This window comes from Berghia stephanieae, chromosome 1 (assembly GCF_034508935.2).
Source record: "Berghia stephanieae isolate SIO BIC M18660-M18661 chromosome 1, UCSD_Bste_1.3, whole genome shotgun sequence".
In the NCBI taxonomy this organism is placed as follows: Eukaryota; Metazoa; Mollusca; class Gastropoda; order Nudibranchia; family Aeolidiidae; genus Berghia; species Berghia stephanieae.
The window spans coordinates 17,207,467-17,227,262 of record NC_088360.1 but is presented as its reverse complement, the minus strand read 5'-3'; the positions used below and the strand labels follow the sequence as shown (position 1 = coordinate 17,227,262).

The window sequence follows — 19,796 nt, the reverse complement described above, 5'->3', positions numbered from 1 at the left end:
GATTATGATTATGATGATGATGATGGTGATGATGATGATGATGATTATTATTATTATTATTATTATTATTATTATTATTATTATTATTATTATTATTATTATTATCATCATCATCATCATCATTATTATCATTATCATTGCTATTATCATTGTCATCATTATTATCATTTAAACATGTACATGTATTTGTGACTCACCGCCTCTACCCGATATTATGCCTGCATAGACCATACACCCAACATTGAATTGACAGCCAAAGTATGCAAGCCTACGAAATTTTGATATTTTGCAATAATATGTAATAAAAATAACATGAATTCTCCAAAATAAAACCTTATTTGAGCTCAGATATCATAACATTGAGAGTGTATCATAGTATCTTATCGCATAGTACTGGGATGAAGCGGTTTGCCACATTAACCCTCTCCTTACCGCCTATATGAAAATCGTCACATTCGTTACGATGCAACAGACAATTTTCTCATTCTGATTTCTCTTGTCCATCACAAAATTTAAAGAAATACTATGAGTACAACTATAGGTACTCAACACTGTGTTGTAGAGCTCACTTGTTACTTTTTGTTTGAGTAAGAAAAGTCTATTTTTGTGTTGGTTTGGAGTGAATTTTCGGGGGAAATTCTAAAAATAGCTGGTAAGGAGAGAGTTAAATATCTTAAAACTGCTGTGACCTGCTGTTATCTCTTTTCACAATAACTGACACTTTATTTTTTTTAATAGATTAAAAGCGAACAAATAATATAGACAAAAAACGATCAACGGTTGTCTTAGTAGGCTAAGTAGGGTTTTTATCTGACTGATAGTGAACGCTTGAGATACCAAGAGGAGAAAAATATCATTAATACTATAACTAGATATTACTATAGATCAGAACGTTGTTTTCATCGTAATTAGTCAAATAGATTTCACGACAAGAAGTGAAAGGATGGATGCTTTGATTTTCTTTGTCAATGGGAAAAAGGTAAGTTGAATATCATTCACATATTGTATGTCTTTTTGTACAACAACAACAAAAAACCACATACAAATACGAATACACAAACAAACAAAAAAGACAAAACAAATAAACTTTATATGCAATTATTCTGTCTAACAACAGAATGCAATTAAAACGTTATTAACTTTAATCATTTTTCTCTTCAAATAAGTTGTTATAGTGTACGTTATAGTGTACAAAGTATATTATAGATTTTGGGAGTTCAAATTCACATCGGGTTATGTGGCTAATACTATAGTATAAAATACTTGCTACCTTTTGGATAGGCGTCAGCTAAATGATCCCCAGTATAACCGAATTTTGACCAATATTTATGTTATTCACTTACACGTCCCAAAAGTATTATATATATATATATATATATATATATATATATATATATATATATATATATATATATATATATGTATGTATATATATATATATATATATATATATATATAATATATATATATATATATATTGTGTGCGTATGTTTGTGTGTGTACAGGCTGGTGGAAAAGTAACTCCCTGGTTATAGGTAACTGTAATATATTTCTGACTTATAACTCCTACAATTAGTGAACATGAGAATAAATGAGATCACACCAATCTTCATATCAAGCCAACATTATCTCTCCAAACCCAAGAAGAATGCCGCAGTCTCTGCCAGAAGAGGGCTTGGCAATAGTGCGGGTTTCAAGCATTCCATTTAAGCTAATTTTTAGCACATTTCGTACACAATGAAAGGAAAGCTTTAATTTCCTTGTTGCTTGTCGAATTCACTTTTTCGGACTTCTGGTAAACAATTTTTGAAGAGCTGACACGACCGTCGGGTCGACCGCTTCTTTCGAGAATCAGCCACAGATGCCACAGATCGTGTGATCATGAGATTTTCTTGATCTTTTCTATCGTCTTATTTACTTACTTACCCGAACCAGCGACCACCTGAGCTCTAGCCCTTCGGTCTTGTGCCATGATGTAGAAGTTAGACGTCTTTTGTAGTTGTTCCAGGTGACTATAAAGTGTGTTACTGATGCTTGGATTTGGTGGGAGGAATGTGCATCTCAGGTCCTCAAGAGGTTGACATTCAAGCAAGTGGTGTGTTACTGTTTCATGGGGGTGTTGACATAGGGGGCAGGAAGGGGATGTGTCTTTTGCACTATCGTCAAGTTGAGCAGTATTTCTTTAATGGTTCTCCACCGTATTATTTTATTTGGACTTGAAGAACGGTCTCCATCAAACTTCGTACAATGCCGCTAACAGTCACAGGGCACATTTATGTAGAGTAATGTAAATGATGCTGCTCGAAGCTCGAAGAAATAGATTTCAATTTCACATTATTATCTACTATCAGCCATATTTGTCGGGCTTTGAAATTTCAAAGTAACAGGACTGATAAGAAATCGAGATTTAACTGCTACACATCAAGGAACATACACAAATACTATTAAATATTTGAAAAGATTAAAAAGAACATAGATTCAACTGACACACATCAAGGAACATGCATAAACAATTTGAGAAAAATATAAGAAAATTTGAATATATAATAAGTATTTTAAAATAGTGACTTTTCAATCACCCTGTACATATACGTTTAGTGGATGTTGCGCGATATAAATGTTCATTTTAATGCTCACGTTAAATCAATTAATTGAGATGAGCATCAATCTGTCTTAAACCTGACATTGCATTAGATTGTAAGGTTTAAGATATTTTGATAAATGTTTTCTCCCATAATGGGGAAAAAAGAGATTTTATTATATTGCGCAATATCCACTCAATGTGCTCAAGGCGCTTAACAAGAAATCCAAAGCCTACAACAATACTTAATATATATGGGACGGAACATGGTGTCTGTAAGGAACAATTTTTTTCGAGAGAGGGATGCAACGCCTTTACCGTCCAAGCGGTCATTTCATTTCTTTCCTTAATATGGTGAGAAAAGTGAGGAAAGAGCCTTTTCCAAAAAGACACACAATCTACAATGAAAAATTGAAAACTGCAACTAAGTCTGATTACCCGGGCAAAACAATCGACGACAAGTTAAAGTGGAGCCCACATCTTGGAAAGATATGCAACAAATCCAATAACACCCTGAGCTTTCTACGTCGGAACCTCTCAATCATCATGCCCCACAAGGGTGAAAAAAAAGTGCTAAAAGTATTTGTAAGACATGTTTAAAATACAGAAGCAGTATATGGGACCCGATTACATCAGCATCGATCAATAAGATAGAAGTGATGTCTCGATTTGACTGTAATTTAATGACTACAGCCGAGAACACAGTGTAAAAGGCAAGATGGAGCATCTAAACTGGACCTCACTTATTGAACGGAGAACGCCGCAAAAGCTGAATGTGTTGTTCAAGGGCCGACGGGGAACCACAACCATCCCTATCAACGCATTGAAAAACCACGGAAGAAACTAAAATGCATAATATGCACTGCCATATTCCAGAATCAATACGTACAATCGTTCTTCTCCAGTACTATTCGCGCATTCAACAACATCCCTGAAAATCTCAGAGCAACCAATAACCCGACAATATCCCATAGTTATTTAAAATGCGATCAGTTTAAAACCAATAAATAAATAGTACACCATACCACCCCCACCACATTAATTTAGTTGCCTCAATCTTCATCACATTACATGAAGCTGAAACTATTTTGGATTGGATTGGCGGATGAAGTCTAAGCCCAGCGCAGCCCACAGAGGGATGAACCAGGGACCTACCGATCCGAGAATGAATGTCTAACTAAAAGACCACAAAACCCCAGTGTAAGATAGACGTCACTTATAGATAGTATGCGCTTGGCTAAGAAGTTCACAACATTGCCATCCGGAAGTATAACGGACCAACACACAAACTGTGTGTAAGCATGAACGTTTATAGTCAGGTTAATACGGTTTAGTGAGTATTACTTATTATTTATCCAGAAGAAATAAATGTTTTCTCCGTGCCTGACTCTTTAAAAATCATTATGTCACGCCACAACATTCGTAGTATTGCATCACAATCTATTTGTTTATAATTACGACTATGTGCCGCTATGTGGTCTTGTGGCATGAATCACGCTTTCGGATCGGAAGGTCCTGGGTTCGAGCCTCGCTCGACGCATAGTTGAGTCCTTGGAAAAGACTCTTTACTCACATTCTCTCACCGTACTCAGATGTAAAATGAGTACCTGGCCGTTAACTGCGTTGTCTTTGTCCGAAAAATTGTAATATCGCCTAATAGGCGACATGTCTCGTTCTACATGTTACGTGTCTGTTAGCCAGGGATCCCTTGTAAAGCGCTTTGAGTTCGTTTAGTGGATATTGCGCTATATAAAAGCTCAAGATTTTGGGTTGTTTTTGTTTTTTTTCATTCCTGACTATTTAAAATTCTTTTGTCACGCTACAACATAGATAGGCAGTATTGCATCACCATCTATTTGTTCACAAATACCTTAAAAGACCTTTTCCCCACCAGCACTCTCGATCTGTCTTTTTTTAAAATAAAATAAAAAAAAAATTCCCTTTATTCATCCCATAGGGGAAATTTGTCTTTAGGGTCTATTCCAAGGGAAGACTGGAATAACCCAGGCGTCAGCCGCAGTGCAGCGCCGCAAATTGAGCTAGGGCGAGGTGACTTGCTCAAGGCCACACAGAGCAGCGGGTAATCGAACTCGGTACCTTTCGGGTACGAAGCAAAGACCGTACCGCTGAGCCACGCGGCTCCCATGCTGCCCCACTAAGCTACTATCTAGAAGCAATGAACTGTGAAACGTAAAAAAACAAAAAACAAAACACGGAACGATACGATTCGGGCTCAAAATCTTACTCCAGCCGACAACAAACAAAAAACAAAAAAAAACAAAAGACAAAAAAAACAAAAAACGAAAATATAAATACATTTCTAAAAAATCAGTGAACCCGAAACATTTCGTGTTTAGTATTTTGTTGTTTTGTTGTTTGTTTGTTTTTTTTTTTTTTGTTTTTTTTTTTGAGGCAGTTATATTCATCTTTGGTTATAACTATCACTCCATGACAACATTTTAAACGAGGAGCAAGAAGTGATATGATAGAGTTATTGTCCTTGGTGAGGCGTTAACTCACTCAACCCTAACACCGACTATATCCGTTGTTTACCCGGGTAACTTTTACCCCATTCCTATTTATTACATTTTTCTGAGACAGATTATAGGCGTAGTATCGAAGCTAATGTTTTATAGTTTTTGCATGTTAATGGTAGTTGAACAAAACTATATAGGTACATGCTCATTTTAATACATTTCTTCCAATTTTGAAAAGTAACAAAAATCTCTAGGATTGAGACCTTTGCTAATTTTCAAAATTGGAAAAAAATGTATTAGAAATGAGCATGTACACAGATATTCTTATTCAACTATCATTTACAAACAAAACCAAAAACACATTAACTTTGATACTTTTCTCAGAAAAAATGTAATAAATAGGCGTGGGGTAAAAGTACCCTGGGTAAATTACGGATATAGTCGGTGTTAGGATTGAGTGGGTTAAGACGGTCGAATGTGGGTCTAGGTCATTGCTAAAATTAATCTTCTTATCATAAGCTAGTCCTTGAAAATCAACATAATAATCGCATGTCCTATTTCTATCTATTTATTTATTTATTTGTTTATTTTTATATTTATTTGCTGTTCTAAACTATGTAAACTCGTTTTTACTTTTTCAAATTATTGATTAAAATTTTATTTGTGAAGAACATATTCATATTAATGATGATGGCGATGATGATGATGATGATGATGATGATGATGATGATGATGATGATGATGATGATGATGATGATGATGATGATGATGATGGCGGTTGGGATTGTATTTCTGGTGGTTGGTGCTAGCCACGAAAACTATTTTGATGACACAGTTATTGGTGGGAAGAAAAAAGGAAGATGAGGAGGAAGTACGGATGGAAAAGATGGAGGATGAGAAGAAGGAGAAGGAGAACGGAGAGGAGGAAGTGAATGACACGAGTAGGAGCACGGGATGAAGAGGATAATCATACTGACTCTGAAAACAATAGTACGTGCGGCTATGTGGTCTTGTGTTATGACACTCGCTTCGGATCGGAAGGTCCTGGGTTCGAGCCTCGCTCGGCGCATAGTTGAGTCCTTGGAAAAGGCTCTTTACTCACATTCTCTCACCGTACTCGGGTGTAAAATGAGTACCTGTCCGTTCACAGTTCACAGCGTTGTCTTTGTCCGAAAAATTGTATTATCGCCTAACAGGCGTAATGTCCCGTCCCACATGTTAAATGTTGCTGTTGACCAGGGACCCCTTGTAAAGCGCTTTGAGCACATTCAGTGGATATTGCCCTATATAAAGCTCAATTCTAATAACGATTGCTATGATATCTCTATACCTTTACCAGGTTATGGAACCAAGTCCAGACCCAGCAATGACCCTGTTGACATACCTTCGTACACAATGTATCCTTCACTGATTCATCTAATATAAGTTGTTTGGATAAAATAATATTATTATGAAAATAATTTATTAATGCTCTGCGTTTAGGTAACATACTCACAACATCCACCAGGCGATTACACATGCTAAAATGCACGAAACTCGTGTATAGATAGTATGCAGATGACGTCACTCAGGCCTTTGTTATTGTTTTTGCCATCCGCGTTTGTGAGTTGTTCTCACTAAACTGTATTAACCAGACTATAGATAGAATGCGCTTGGCCAAGGAGTTCACAACATTGCCATCCGGAAGTATAACGGACCAACACACAAACTCTGTGTAACCATGAACTTTTATAGTCTGGTTAATACAGTTTAGTGAGAACAACTCACAAACGCGGATGGCAAAAACAATAATAAAGGCCTGAGTGACGTCATCTGCATACTATCTATAAAAGTTCATGGTTACACAGAATTTGTGTGTTCGTCCGTTATACTTCCGGATAGCAATGTTGTGAACTCCTTGACCAAGCGCATTCTATTTATAGATAGTTCGAAGATGACGTCACTCAGAACTCTGCTATTGTTTTTTGCCATCCGCCTTTATGAGTAATGCTCACTGAACTGTATTAACCTGACTATAAACGTTCACGGATACACACAGTTTTGTGTGTTGGTCCGTTATACTTCCGGATGGCAATGTTATGAGCTTCTTAGCCAAGCGCATACTATCTATAGAGTTCGAAGATGACGTCACTCAGGTCTTTATTATTGTTTTTTGCCATCCGCGTTTGTGAGTGAAGCTCACTGAACTGTATTAACCTTACTATAAACGTTCATGGATACACAGTTTTGTGTGTTGGTCCGTTATACTTCCGGATGGCAGTGTTATGGACTTCTCAGCCAAGCACATACTATCTATAGTCTTAAACGTTTATAGTCTATTTGATATAATTTTGTGAAAACTTATCATTAAAATGGCTGTGGAAAATCAATTACAAAGAGTTGAAGTGCGTGAATTTCGTTATTAGATCTGCATATGGATCGAAGTTGACGTCACTCAGCTCCTTTGCATGATTTTTAGACAGCTTATTAGTGATAAGTTCTCACTTAATTTTATCAATCAGACTATACACGTTAAACGCTACACAGGGTTTAGTGTGTTGGCAAGTGTAATCTGGCTGGTTGATGTTGTATTTTACCTAAACGCATAGCATCAATTTAAAAAATAAGTGAGGTTTTGCTTATAGCTAAGGGGTCCCATTTTCTCGGCACACAGTTGAGTCCTTGTAAAAGGCTTTTTACTCACATTCTCTCACCGTACTCATGTGTAAAATTAGTACCTGGCCGTTAACCGCGTTGTCTCTGTCGGAAAAAAAAGTTGTAATATCGCCTAACAGGCGTCATATCTCGTCCTACATGTTAAGTGTTGCTGTTGGTCATGGACAATTTGTAAAGCGCTTTGAGCACGTTTAGTGGATATTGCGCTATAGAAAAATCATCTCTTTTTTAATATCAGAGTGATCAAATTGTTTAAGTTAATTTTTATCTCTTTTCATGATCAAAAACACATATAAACCTTAACGCAACACCAGTACGTTTGACAGGCAGTAAACTTGGATGTGGAGAAGGAGGCTGTGGAGCTTGTACAGTCATGGTTTCAAGATACATACCGGAAACGGATTCAGTCAAATATCCTTTTCTTTTTACAAAACAACTTTTAATTTTACAACGAGTCCGTTTTGCCATATTCCGATTTTTTAAAAAAATTAAAACTTTGGCCAGAAAACTCAAGTTTCATATTATGTATATCGATCGATTGCCACGTTCCTCATCATCTCAAAGACTGTCACGCCAGAGCCTTTTGAAGTCTAAAGTTTGAGAGTTTTGACAAAATGAGGGTAATTTTAATTGATCGATATTTGGAGGAAGAGTTTCTGGCCAGTATTTTTAATTTTAACATTTGTTGTTGTTTTGTTTGTTTGTTGTTGTTTGTTGTTGTTGTTTGTTGTTGTTGTTTTTTTTTTTTTGTTAATGTTTTATTTTGTTTTGTTTTGCTTTGTTTTGTTTTTGCTTTTGTTGTTTTATTTAATTTTCTTTTTTTTTTCTTGTTGAGTATGCCAGAATGGTGGGGAGAGTCTTGATAGCTCAGTTAGTATAGCACCCGCTTCACATTCAAAGGGACCGAGATCGATCCCGGGTGTAGCCGAGATTTTTGTATGACCCCCCCCCCCCACCCACTTTCCCCCTGTCTACCCAGCAGTGATTGGGTAGCTGGTTCTGTTAGATCTGATGGAAAGAACTTAGCGATAGACTAGCATCCTATCCAAAGGTAGCAAGCAATTGCTAATGTCCGTTTCACGCTATAGAAACCGGGGTAAACTCCGGCTCCATGGGCCAAATGGCTCGGAAGGACTTTTTATGGCAGAATGGGTTCCTTTGTAAGAACATGCGTAATCCTTAATATCTCCAATTCGGAAAATAGAAGATAATGTGTTACGGGAACCGAATTTTCAGTTAACATTGTGCTGTTAAATGCAGATATGTTTGTAGAGACTACGTATGTGCTAATTGATTAGTATGGCTGTGGATTTTATATCATTCATTATCATAATCTATTTTCTTGGTGAAAACTTTCCTGATGACAGTAATCCTTAATGGTGTTCAGACACTACAGTGTCAATGCATGCCTTGCCCCGGTGTGTTCCTTTCATGGGATGGCAGTGACCACTGTGGAAGGAATAGGGTCTGTGAACAATTTACATCCTGTACAGGTGGGCATATAAAATAACATACGACACGCTATTGAACAGATAGATAATGTCAGGAAACTTGACTGGTTCATTTTTTGGTCTTACTTGATCAAAGAACATTCATCGTTCGAAACTGGGGCTGGAGCGTGGCCTTCGTAATCTCATAGCCTGACACTGACCGTAGCCATCGTTATGTTATAGCCTGATACTGTAATCCAAAAGGACTGGCAGTTTGACGTCATTATTTGGTTTTTGCACCGCTTAGTGAGTTGTCTTTAGTAGTGTTCATGGAAACAAGTTATTTCATTGGTTGAACTATTGAATACAACTCACGATTTGTTTTCTTTTGTGACAAAAGACTGGCATTTTGACGTCATTTTTTGGTCAGTATCAGGCCATAATGACCAACAAATGACATCAAAAGACAAGTCTTTGGCCACAAAAGAAAACAAAACGTGAGTTGTATTCAATAGATCAACCAATGGGATCATTTATTTGTTTCCTTAGCCACTACTAAAGACAACTCACTAGGCGGTCTACAAACCTAAAAAAGGCGTCAAGATATGGGTCTTAGTGTCAGGCTATCAGTTAACGATAGCAACAGCTTGTACTCTTTACGGAACCGGTCTAGACAATGCAAAGGATCTTGTAGAAGATTTGCGATACGTTTGGAACGAGGTTTCGGTGCGGTACATGAAAGTAGCGAATTAGTGAGCAGGCATCGGACCAATGATTTATGTTACATTAAAAGATAACAACTTCTCAATAATTTCATTTGTTGTCATTGTCAACGAACGGGGTATTAGCGTGGTCTTCATTTACAAAAACATCATTTATATGACTATTATTATTCTTGTTGTGTTATTATTATTATTTTAAGTATTGTTGCTATTAGTATTACACAATATAACATATCATAATAAGGGTTGCCTAGGCCAAATGCCTGTAAATACCCTGCGTAAAAAAAAGAAGAAGAAGAAATGTTCTGGTCAAAAATTTCTAGATCGGATATCATAACTATGATCATCATCTACGTCATAAGCAATCACAAATATAGCAATCAAAAAGCTATTCATCAAATATTTCAAGTCATGCAGCTCCCTGTCAATTGCATGTTTTGAAATTATTTATAGTTTTGGGGTCTTTTGTTATAAATTCCAAACTGTTCCAGGTAATTATAGTCCTTACAATAAAATAATTTTGTCGAATAATTGTAGAAGAATTTGTCATGCAGATTATATATTTGTCTCCGCGTGTAAATTTTACATGAGAATACTTAAAAAGGGTATTGTGGTCAATTTGATCAAAGCCATGGACAATTTTGTATAAATGTGTAATGTTACTCCCTCGTTCTGTATTTTGGAGATGGTAGGGCTAAGTATTTTAATCTTCCCTCAGTCATATTTTCGATTTCGTTCAAAAACTTTGTTGCCCGTCTTCGGACATTTTCTTTAAAACATGATTGTCGTTTGAATCATGGCTCCATATACAGTTTCCATATTCAAGTATCGGTCCAATGACACATTTATATAATTGAAGAAACATGGTTACCTTCAAATAAGAAAAACTACCACGAATAATACCAATCATTCTGTTTGCCCTTTGAATACAATCATGGATATGAACATCGAAGTTTAATTCTCGATCAAAAACCGCACCAACATCCTTCTCTGTATCACTAATAGATAGTAAATCAGTTCCAACTGGATTCAATGTAATACTTTACATTTTTTAAAACATTAAAGCTTATTTGCCAAACCATAAAAATAAATCATAGTATAGATCATTCAATTTGGTGTAGAATAGAATTTGGTGTCGACTGCAAACAATTGTATTTATAATATCAGGAAGATCCAGATCATTTATGTAAATCATAAATAATAATGGTCCAAGTACACTACGTTGAGGGTAGCCTTCATATAATCTAAATAAATTATTTCAATTGATTCTCGGTCGTCAATCAATTTACTAAAGTCATTCACCACCTGCAGTAATTGCATGATACACGATCGCTTATTCTAAAACCACGTTGGATCTCATGCAGCATGTTCCATTAATTCATTATATGATCCTTCACGATAGACTCAAGTATTTTACATAACACACAGGTAAGACTTATTGGTCGATAATTTGAAGCAGAGCCTCTGTCGCCTTTCTTACAAACAGCAGTGACACCAGCTTTTTTCCCAATTGTCTGGTAGAATACCTGTTCTTAGGGATTTGTCATGTCAAAAATTATTGTTAAGAGGTTGATAGTTGATAGATAGCACATGTTGCCTTTTCAGTAGATAAGGATGGAGGTCCCCATGACCCATATTTTTTTATGCGTCAAGGTTAGATTATCTATTATTTTGTTTACAGATAAAATATTATCAGGTAGGTAATTATCATGGTTTCTGTCATGAAAGTAGGTAGGTTCGAAGCATCTTCATATACAAAGACACTAGAGAAAAATTCATTTAGTATTTCTGCCTTTTCCCTGTCGTTTTCTGTAATATTCCCGTTTTCATCTTTTAGTGCATCTATCCCTGTTCCCTTTTAAAATTGTGTTTTGATGTGTTTTCAAAAGCTTTTAGAATTATCTGTTTTACTCTCATTGATATTTTTCTATCAAACTCTTTCAATGGATGTTTTACACTATTATTTGTAACATTTGTGACCTGCACATATTTATCATAGTTCTCAACAGATTTATCATTTAAATATTTATTGAATAAGTTACGTCTTTTGTTAATTTGTCGTTTTACATTTTTATTCATCCATATTTGGTCCATGATTTGGCCTTTTCGATATACATATAGACTCAATATCATTGATAATAATTTTTGGTGTAAGATGAATAAATCTGAAACGGTGTGAACGAATCAGGAAGTCTGAGGTCCGATCCCCAGTTGAGGCAAGCTGATGTTTAAGATAATTTTTTTTCATATGGTTTTCTAGCTTTGTTTGGCACTGTTTCATACACACTTTTTCAGCTTTTAACATGAATGTGGATCGGTTTTTGCTGAGTGGATTAATAATCAAGGTTTTTAGTGCATTGGATATCATCAGATTTTGCTCTGGGCAATCTTTGTTCACAGAGTTTGCTTCTCCCTAAGAAATCTTTACAGTATTTACTTCATCGTATAAGACGTATTTCCTGGCTTCATTTTTATGCTCTACTTTATTCTGCTCTTGTGTTTTGTGTAAAAATACTGTTCCACTCTAAATAGCGCCTGGTTCTCTTCATTGTGTAACAATTAATCCCTTAATTTGTTTCTTATTGATATTTTTGGTTACTTTTACCACAAAAGTCATTTAACATCTTACCTAGCTGCCAAAAATAGACGTTTAATGTGAATTTCAACCCCTATTATCTTTGTCTCCATGACAACAGGAATCACTTAAACTATTGGAAAATCTTGCACCTAAAGACGCAAATATAATTTAATTTTTAAACTTTGAAATATTTGGAATTTAAATTAAAGAACTATTTCTTTTATAACACATCCACCCTCACCCCCAATGTCGTTCCTGCTTCTTATTGGTTACCTGGCGTTTCACATAGTTGTCTTCTGCACGAAATGAGGACACCGGAATCTTGTAAGTTTTGCGAAAATAACTTTAGAAAGTTTGACTATTAATTCTTTTAAAATCTAATTATGACGTCAAGTTTAAAAGTGTTGTAAAATATTTATTTTGTTTTATTACCATAGGAGAGGATTGCCAAATTCCACGGGTCCCAGTGTGGTTTCTGTACTCCTGGTATTGTAATGTCCATGTACACTCTGTTGAGGAATAACCCAGAACCAACATCACTGGAAATGGAGCAATACTTTGACGGTAGGCATAGATAATACATCGGCGTAGCCTGAGACTTCAAAGAGAGGGGGCTGAAACAGAGTTGAATGTGAAGGGCCGGAGATCGGACAGTAGAACAGTTACTAAAAATATAGTAATACAGCACGTAAAAGAGATGTCAATTAAAATTAACAGTAAAGTACAATCCTTTTTTACTGAACAATCCTTTCCTTTATATTCTGTATACAGAATAAATCAAGATTATTAAATATGTTAACTCCGGTGAAAAGATATATATATATATATATATATATATATATATATATATATATATATATATATATATATTATATATATATATATATATATATATTATATATATATATATAAATTGTATCACTTATATGTGGCCAAAACATATGTTTCTGTGGCTTTCGTCCACGTCTTCAGTTGGCATAATGTCCGCAGAAAAAATGTATTCCCTTTTCTTTATATATATATAGGGAATGCTTTTTTTCAATAGAAATTGCAAGGTGAAACAATGAAGCCCTCGGTATGGTTGATGTATTTTTCTACTTTTCCGTTTGTGATAATTCCAAACGTTTTACTTTTACCCATATCATATTTCATGATGATGAGATTGCGCTGCAATGAAATTGGAGGTGTGTTGAGTATTCCATCTATTTTAACAGTTTATCTTTGATTTCATTTGTCTCATAGGAAACTTGTGCAGATGTACCGGTTATCGACCCATTCTAGATGGCTTTCGTACCTTCACAAAGGTGAGACTGATGCTAAAGCCCACAAGACTACCAAGAATGTTTTTAATTTTTTTTAAATTGAGCTTTTTATAGAGAGCAATATCCACTAAATGTGCTCAAAGCGCTTTACAAGGGGTCCCTAGCCATAGCAACATTTAACATTTAAGACGGGACATGACGACAGTTAGGCAATGTTACAATTTTTTTTCGGACAGAGACAACGCTGTAAACGGCCAGGTATTCATTTCACACCTGAGTACGGTGAGAGAATGAGTAAAGAGTCTTTTCCAAGGACTCAACTATGCGCCGAGCGAGGCTTGAACTCGGGACCTTCCGATACGAAAGCGAGTACCATAGCACTAGACCACATAGCCGCACATCTTGCATTCTTATTGTCACAAGTTGAAATGCAGATAACGGCAAGGAAGGATCATCGCAAAGCCCGTGCTCGTAAATATGATCAACAAGGAAGGTGGGAACAGAAATATGAACAATGGGCGTTTCGGGTGCAAAGCTTTCGTCGGGAAAACAAAGAACTGAAAATAAATGAATAAAATGGAGTGAGGATTATAAAAAGTACGCCTTGTAAATTCGTTTTTATCGTACGTTTATTTTATTTTATTCTGAGGAATTGTTTTCTTCTGAAACAACAATTGTTTGTATTGCTTAGCTATCACCTTTTTATTAGTAAATTGGAATATCCTAACTTTTTATTAGTAAATTGGAATACCCTAACTTTTTATTAGTAAATTGGAATGACCTAACTTTTTATTACTAAATTGGAATACCCTAACTTTATATTAGTAAATTGGAATACCCTAACTTTTTATTAGTAAATTGGAATAACCTAACTTTTTATTAGTAAATTGGAATACCCTAACTTTTTAAGTTGTCCGTCTCCTGGGTACATCTTTGGAGCTGAGTTTCTTTTTCTTTTCTTCTCTTCAAATAACATGGGATCTTTGAATTTTACCACGTTATATAAACAATTTTAGCACAATTTAAATGTATCTTACTCTGACAGGAATTCACCTGCAGTATGGGAAAGGACTGCTGTCAAAATGGAACCAAGTCCGGTGAAACTAAATGTAACCAAAAACAATCTCTTCAACAGGTAACTATGTTAAATAGAGACAAAGATATTCTTTACGTATGTAAGAATTGAAGGAACTAATTGTTATTTTCTTCTTGAAATGTCCTTTGACTTATGGATCAATGAATTAAAAGAATTGGATTCAATAGTCTGATGTCACGTCGCCAGCAACGGCGGCCATCGTGGTTCTAAACAAAGAAAATCAGTACTTTTTATTCTTCATGATGGCATGAACTTTTCATAAGACATATTATGTCTTGTTATCAGAATGTGTAAAAGTCAAAACATGATCAGATTCATAATGTTATTTTCTTCTGGATAGGTTTTTATGCTCGTCGGAGACGTGTTTCGTAAGGGCGTCCACCATTGTTCCGATAGTTTAGAGCCAGTTACTAAGTTACCATGCGTCATTACGAAGGAAGTGACGTTACGACTGCTGAAGCGTATTACGACCTTCCCCGCGGCATTGGTGGGTGCTGTAGCCTAGGCATTCCATAAGAGATTATAGATAATCCATCGAACAAACTTGTAACGTCAAACAGGAATATCACCCTTGTTGTGATCAAATTGGGGTTAATAATCTTACCAAAGGAAACAACGAATGTGCCTAAAGTGGGGCTTTAACCCAGTATCTTCTGAGTCACAGTTCAATGCCTTAACCACTCGGCCACCTCCCCCCCCCCCAATCGAATAACGAGCTATATAAATATAATTATAAGAGCATATTCTATGGCACTCTTTGCAGAGGCATTGGAGAGCTTCACACCGTACACCATCAAAATCCTTGATACAGAAATATATAGGAAAGTTTTTATATTTTTCTTGAAGCTGTCCACTATGGTCATTTTATTATAGGAACATATATATATATATATATATATATATATATATATATATATATATATATATATATATATATATATCCTTTCTTTAAAAAATATAGCATTGTGGAGAACATTGTGCTTATTTGAGTCAATAAAAAAATTGATGCGGCGCACAACTCTACTGAAAGATTTGAAAATTAGAAATGTATTTTTTACAGATAGATAAACAGATAACTTGATTTCCTTTTATAATTTAAAGTCAGTTTGAAAGTTCGTTGAGTCAAACAGATAATATCATAAAATATGTACCGACGACACTTGGCTCGCAAAATCAACTAATTTTGACACTGTAAAAAGTTGTCAATTTGCGTCATCTATTTATGACATCAAGTATTATTATAACTTCCGTTGTGTTGTTGATTTAGCGGTGATCCGTTTTGTTATGTACCTATTATGTTCGAATTGCGTGTATGTTTGTGTGTGTGTGTGTGTGTATGTTTGTGTGCGTGTTGTGTGTGGTGTATACATGTGTGTGTGTGTTGGCATTTTTCAGCAAAATCGTGGCATTCATAGTGATATTATTCACTTGATCACATGAAGGTATTTCAGTCGCCATTTTGATTCTTTTTTTACTATTAGGGTTAGCTCGAGAGGTTAGTCATAAGTGTTATTAAAGATGCTAGGGTGTTTGTTTTTCCATAAGTTAAGTAAAGGGGAGACATTCCGAAAGCTGCTACATTCCCAGTATTCTTTAAATTTGTATTTTCATCGTTGATATTTTGTCAGGCATTTATTTATTCAGTTTGTCATTATATAGAAGTATTTTAAAAACTCTAGAACAAACCTTGATAGATTTGTGAAAGTTTAACATTTCCTTATTTGACCATTGTTTTGATTTTCGGCCGCCATTGTGATTTGTTAAGTATTGAAAGGTAGTGCAAAGCAGTCCGAGAGTTGTTTTTTCTATTAGGGTTAGCTCGAGAGGTTAGTCATAAGTGTTATTAAAGGTGCTAGGGTGTTTGTTTTTCCAGAAGTTAAGTAAAGGGGAGACATTCCGAAAGCTCCTACATCCCCAGTATTCTTTAAATTTGTATTTTCACCGTTGATATTTTGTCAGACATTTATTTATTCAGTTTGTCATATAGAAGTATTTTTAAAACTCTAGAACAAACCTTGATAGATTTGTGAAAGTTTAAAATTTCCTAATTTGACCATTGTTTTGATTTTCGGCGCCATTGTGATTTGTTAAGTATTGAAAGGTAGCTCGAGAGGTTAGTCATAAGTGTTATTAAGGGTGCTAGGGTGTTTGTTTTTCCATAAGTTAAGTAAAGGGGAGACATTCCGAAAGCTTCTTCATCCCCAGTATTCTTTAGATTTGTATTTTCACCTTTGATCTTTTGTCAGCACGGTGGTAGAACAGCACATTCAACGTTCAAAATTCCAATTCCAATAACGGATAACAGCACCTGTAGCATCAGTCGCCAATCAGACACAGCTGTTACTGAAGAGTAGTTCTCTCATAATTTGGGATGAAGCACCTATGATGGACAGGCGTGTGTTTGAATGTTTGAGCAGGACATTTTGTGACATAACAGGCAGTTCAAAACCTTTTGGGGGCAAAGTGGTTGTACTCGGATGGGATTTTCGACAACTTCTACCTGTTGTTAACAAAGGAAGTGAAGCGATATATTAAGTGTCACACTTAACAAGTCAATTATTTGGAATTGTGTCACCATTTTTCACATGAACAAGAACAGGTTACTGATGACAATAACTGTTTTGCAAATTGGCTTCTCCGCATCGGAAATGGTACAGAGCCGGTTTTCAGCGAAATAGGAAAGTATTCTGTTAAATTACCTACAGCGCTATGCCTTCCTGAAAATGACCCAGAATGCTTGATAAATGCTGTATACAATGATTTGAATCTGAACTTTGCGGATGAACGTTATCTATCAGAGAGAGCAATTTTGACTACAACACATGAAAATGTTGACAAAATAAATGCAGCCGTTCTGTCCAGGTTGACCTCATCAACTGAACAAATTTACCGCAGTGCTGATTCCATTCAAAGTGACTCTGACATCAACTTATACCCGATTGAATTCTTGAACGAACTTACACCTCCCAGACGTCCTCCACATGCATTACATTTGAAAGCCAACACGTCAGTCATGCTGCTTAGAAATATAAATCCTAAATCAGGCTTCCTAAATGGCACCCGTTTGTTAATAATTAAATTAGGTTCAAAAGTATTAGAAGCCAAGATAATTACCGGTAGTAGAGCTGGCGACATAGTGTTTATCCCTAGAATCAATCTGACGACAACAACGGATTGAGGCTAACCATTTATTCTAAATAGAAGACAGTTTCCGGTAAAATTGTCATATGCAATGACAATTAACAAGTCTCAGGGGCAGACATTAAGCAAGGTGGGGATTTTCTTACCACAACCGGTATTCACGCACGGACAATTGTTGCTGTGTCACGGGTCAGAGGCTATAGTGGCTTACACTTCATGTTGGGCCACACAAAAAAATCAACCGAAGATATACCAAATTACACAGACAACGTTATTTACCAATCTGCCCTCATTAAATGATGGTGAGTACAGTATCGAATGAAAATAGTTCTTTCCCCGCGAAATTGCGGGCTTTTTACTAGTAATAATAATAATAATAATAATAATAATAATAATAATAATAAATAATAATAATAATAATAATAATAATAATAATAATAATAGTAATAATAATAATAATAATAATAATAATAATAATAATAATAATAATAATAATAATAATAATAATAATAATAATAATAATAATCAAATGTTCTAGAACATAATTATTTGCTTGAAAGTCCCAATCAGGCTCTATCTCTACTACGTCGTCATGTTGTCACCGATCACGAGGGTTCCAGGAAACCTCAACTCTTTAATGTTTGTGATATTCTATTAATAGTTTTGCGATCTATCTAGTCTAGTACAACTGTCCGAAACAACTCGATTCACCACGGACAATTTCATGAATCTCCCGAATCTTTACTCTCCTATTGCATTTGATGATCTCGTCGAACTCGAATAGCGTTCTAATCACTTTATGCCGTTTTTTTTTATCAACCAGTTATCTAGATAAGGGGGACCCGATAGCTCAGTTGGTAGAGCACTCGCTTCACAAGTAAAAGGACCAAGATCGATCCCGGGTGCAGTCAAGATTTTTTCTGACCCCCCGTACACCTAGCATTGAATGGGTAGCTGAGTCTGTTAGATTTGGCGGAAAGTACTTTGTGGGCACTCAGCTCCAACGTCCGCATTGCAGAGTATGCCGTAATTCGGCGTGTTAGAAACAAGCGTGTACGGTATTCATAACATTTCGAGTTCAGACGAAATTCTGGTTTCTTTTATTTACAGATTATCGCAAGTGATTTGAAACCCTATGACCCAACACAGGAAGTCATTTTCCCACCGGAACTGAAAGTGAGACATTTTAGAATTACTTAAGATAAAAATGAACGTTTCTTATGATTCGTATTTCTGTGAAAATAAAGACCGATTAAAACGAATTGAAAAGTAAAGTAGCACGGGGATTAATCAAAAGGAAAAAATAAGTTGTTCCGTTATGCCATTACGTTCTTTATTTTCTAAAACGGTCTGTTTACGTTAGGTTCTTTTTTTTTATTGCAGGTGTAAATTTGTTCTTTAGTGAGAAATGTGCACAGTACATTCACATTATGGAATATTGTTTTCCATAGCTACTATTTGTATTTCAATTATAGCTTTTGCTGTCACTCATAATAATACAACTAATACAAGTGAATATTCCCAACAGGTAAATCAATCTTTCTTAAAGGGAAAAATGGTTACATTCAATGGTCCTACTACACAATGGTTTCTACCCAAAACATTGGATCAGCTGTTGCAAGTAAAAACTCAATTTCCAAACGCCAAATTGATTGGAGGAAATACTGAAATTGGTAAACGCCTTTCTTCTTCAATACAATCTTCAAATTCATTTATTATACCATAAGCAAATCTAAAATGATCACTACAACTTGAATCTATTGAAAAATAAAACTTTTTACAACTCATTTATTAAGATTTATCTAATGATTTTACTTTAAGGGATGGAACTTTTTTGTTGTTGTTTTGTTTGTT

General features: G+C 35.4%; 1 protein-coding gene across 1 annotated transcript in view; it reads left to right on the top strand.

Moving 5' to 3' along the window:
* The first annotated feature begins 821 nt into the window (after window positions 1-821).
* The window catches only part of LOC144969256 (xanthine dehydrogenase/oxidase-like), a 65,158-nt gene continuing 46,183 nt past the window's right edge, over window positions 822-19,796 (top strand). The window contains exons 1-9 of the mRNA XM_078908371.1: window positions 822-979; window positions 6,398-6,455; window positions 8,028-8,125; window positions 9,102-9,206; window positions 12,881-13,007; window positions 13,686-13,747; window positions 14,751-14,840; window positions 19,053-19,118; window positions 19,471-19,615. Of these exons, the coding sequence (XP_078764497.1) occupies window positions 944-979; window positions 6,398-6,455; window positions 8,028-8,125; window positions 9,102-9,206; window positions 12,881-13,007; window positions 13,686-13,747; window positions 14,751-14,840; window positions 19,053-19,118; window positions 19,471-19,615 (787 nt within the window). The 5' untranslated portion in view covers window positions 822-943. The remainder of the gene's footprint in view (window positions 980-6,397; window positions 6,456-8,027; window positions 8,126-9,101; window positions 9,207-12,880; window positions 13,008-13,685; window positions 13,748-14,750; window positions 14,841-19,052; window positions 19,119-19,470; window positions 19,616-19,796) is intronic.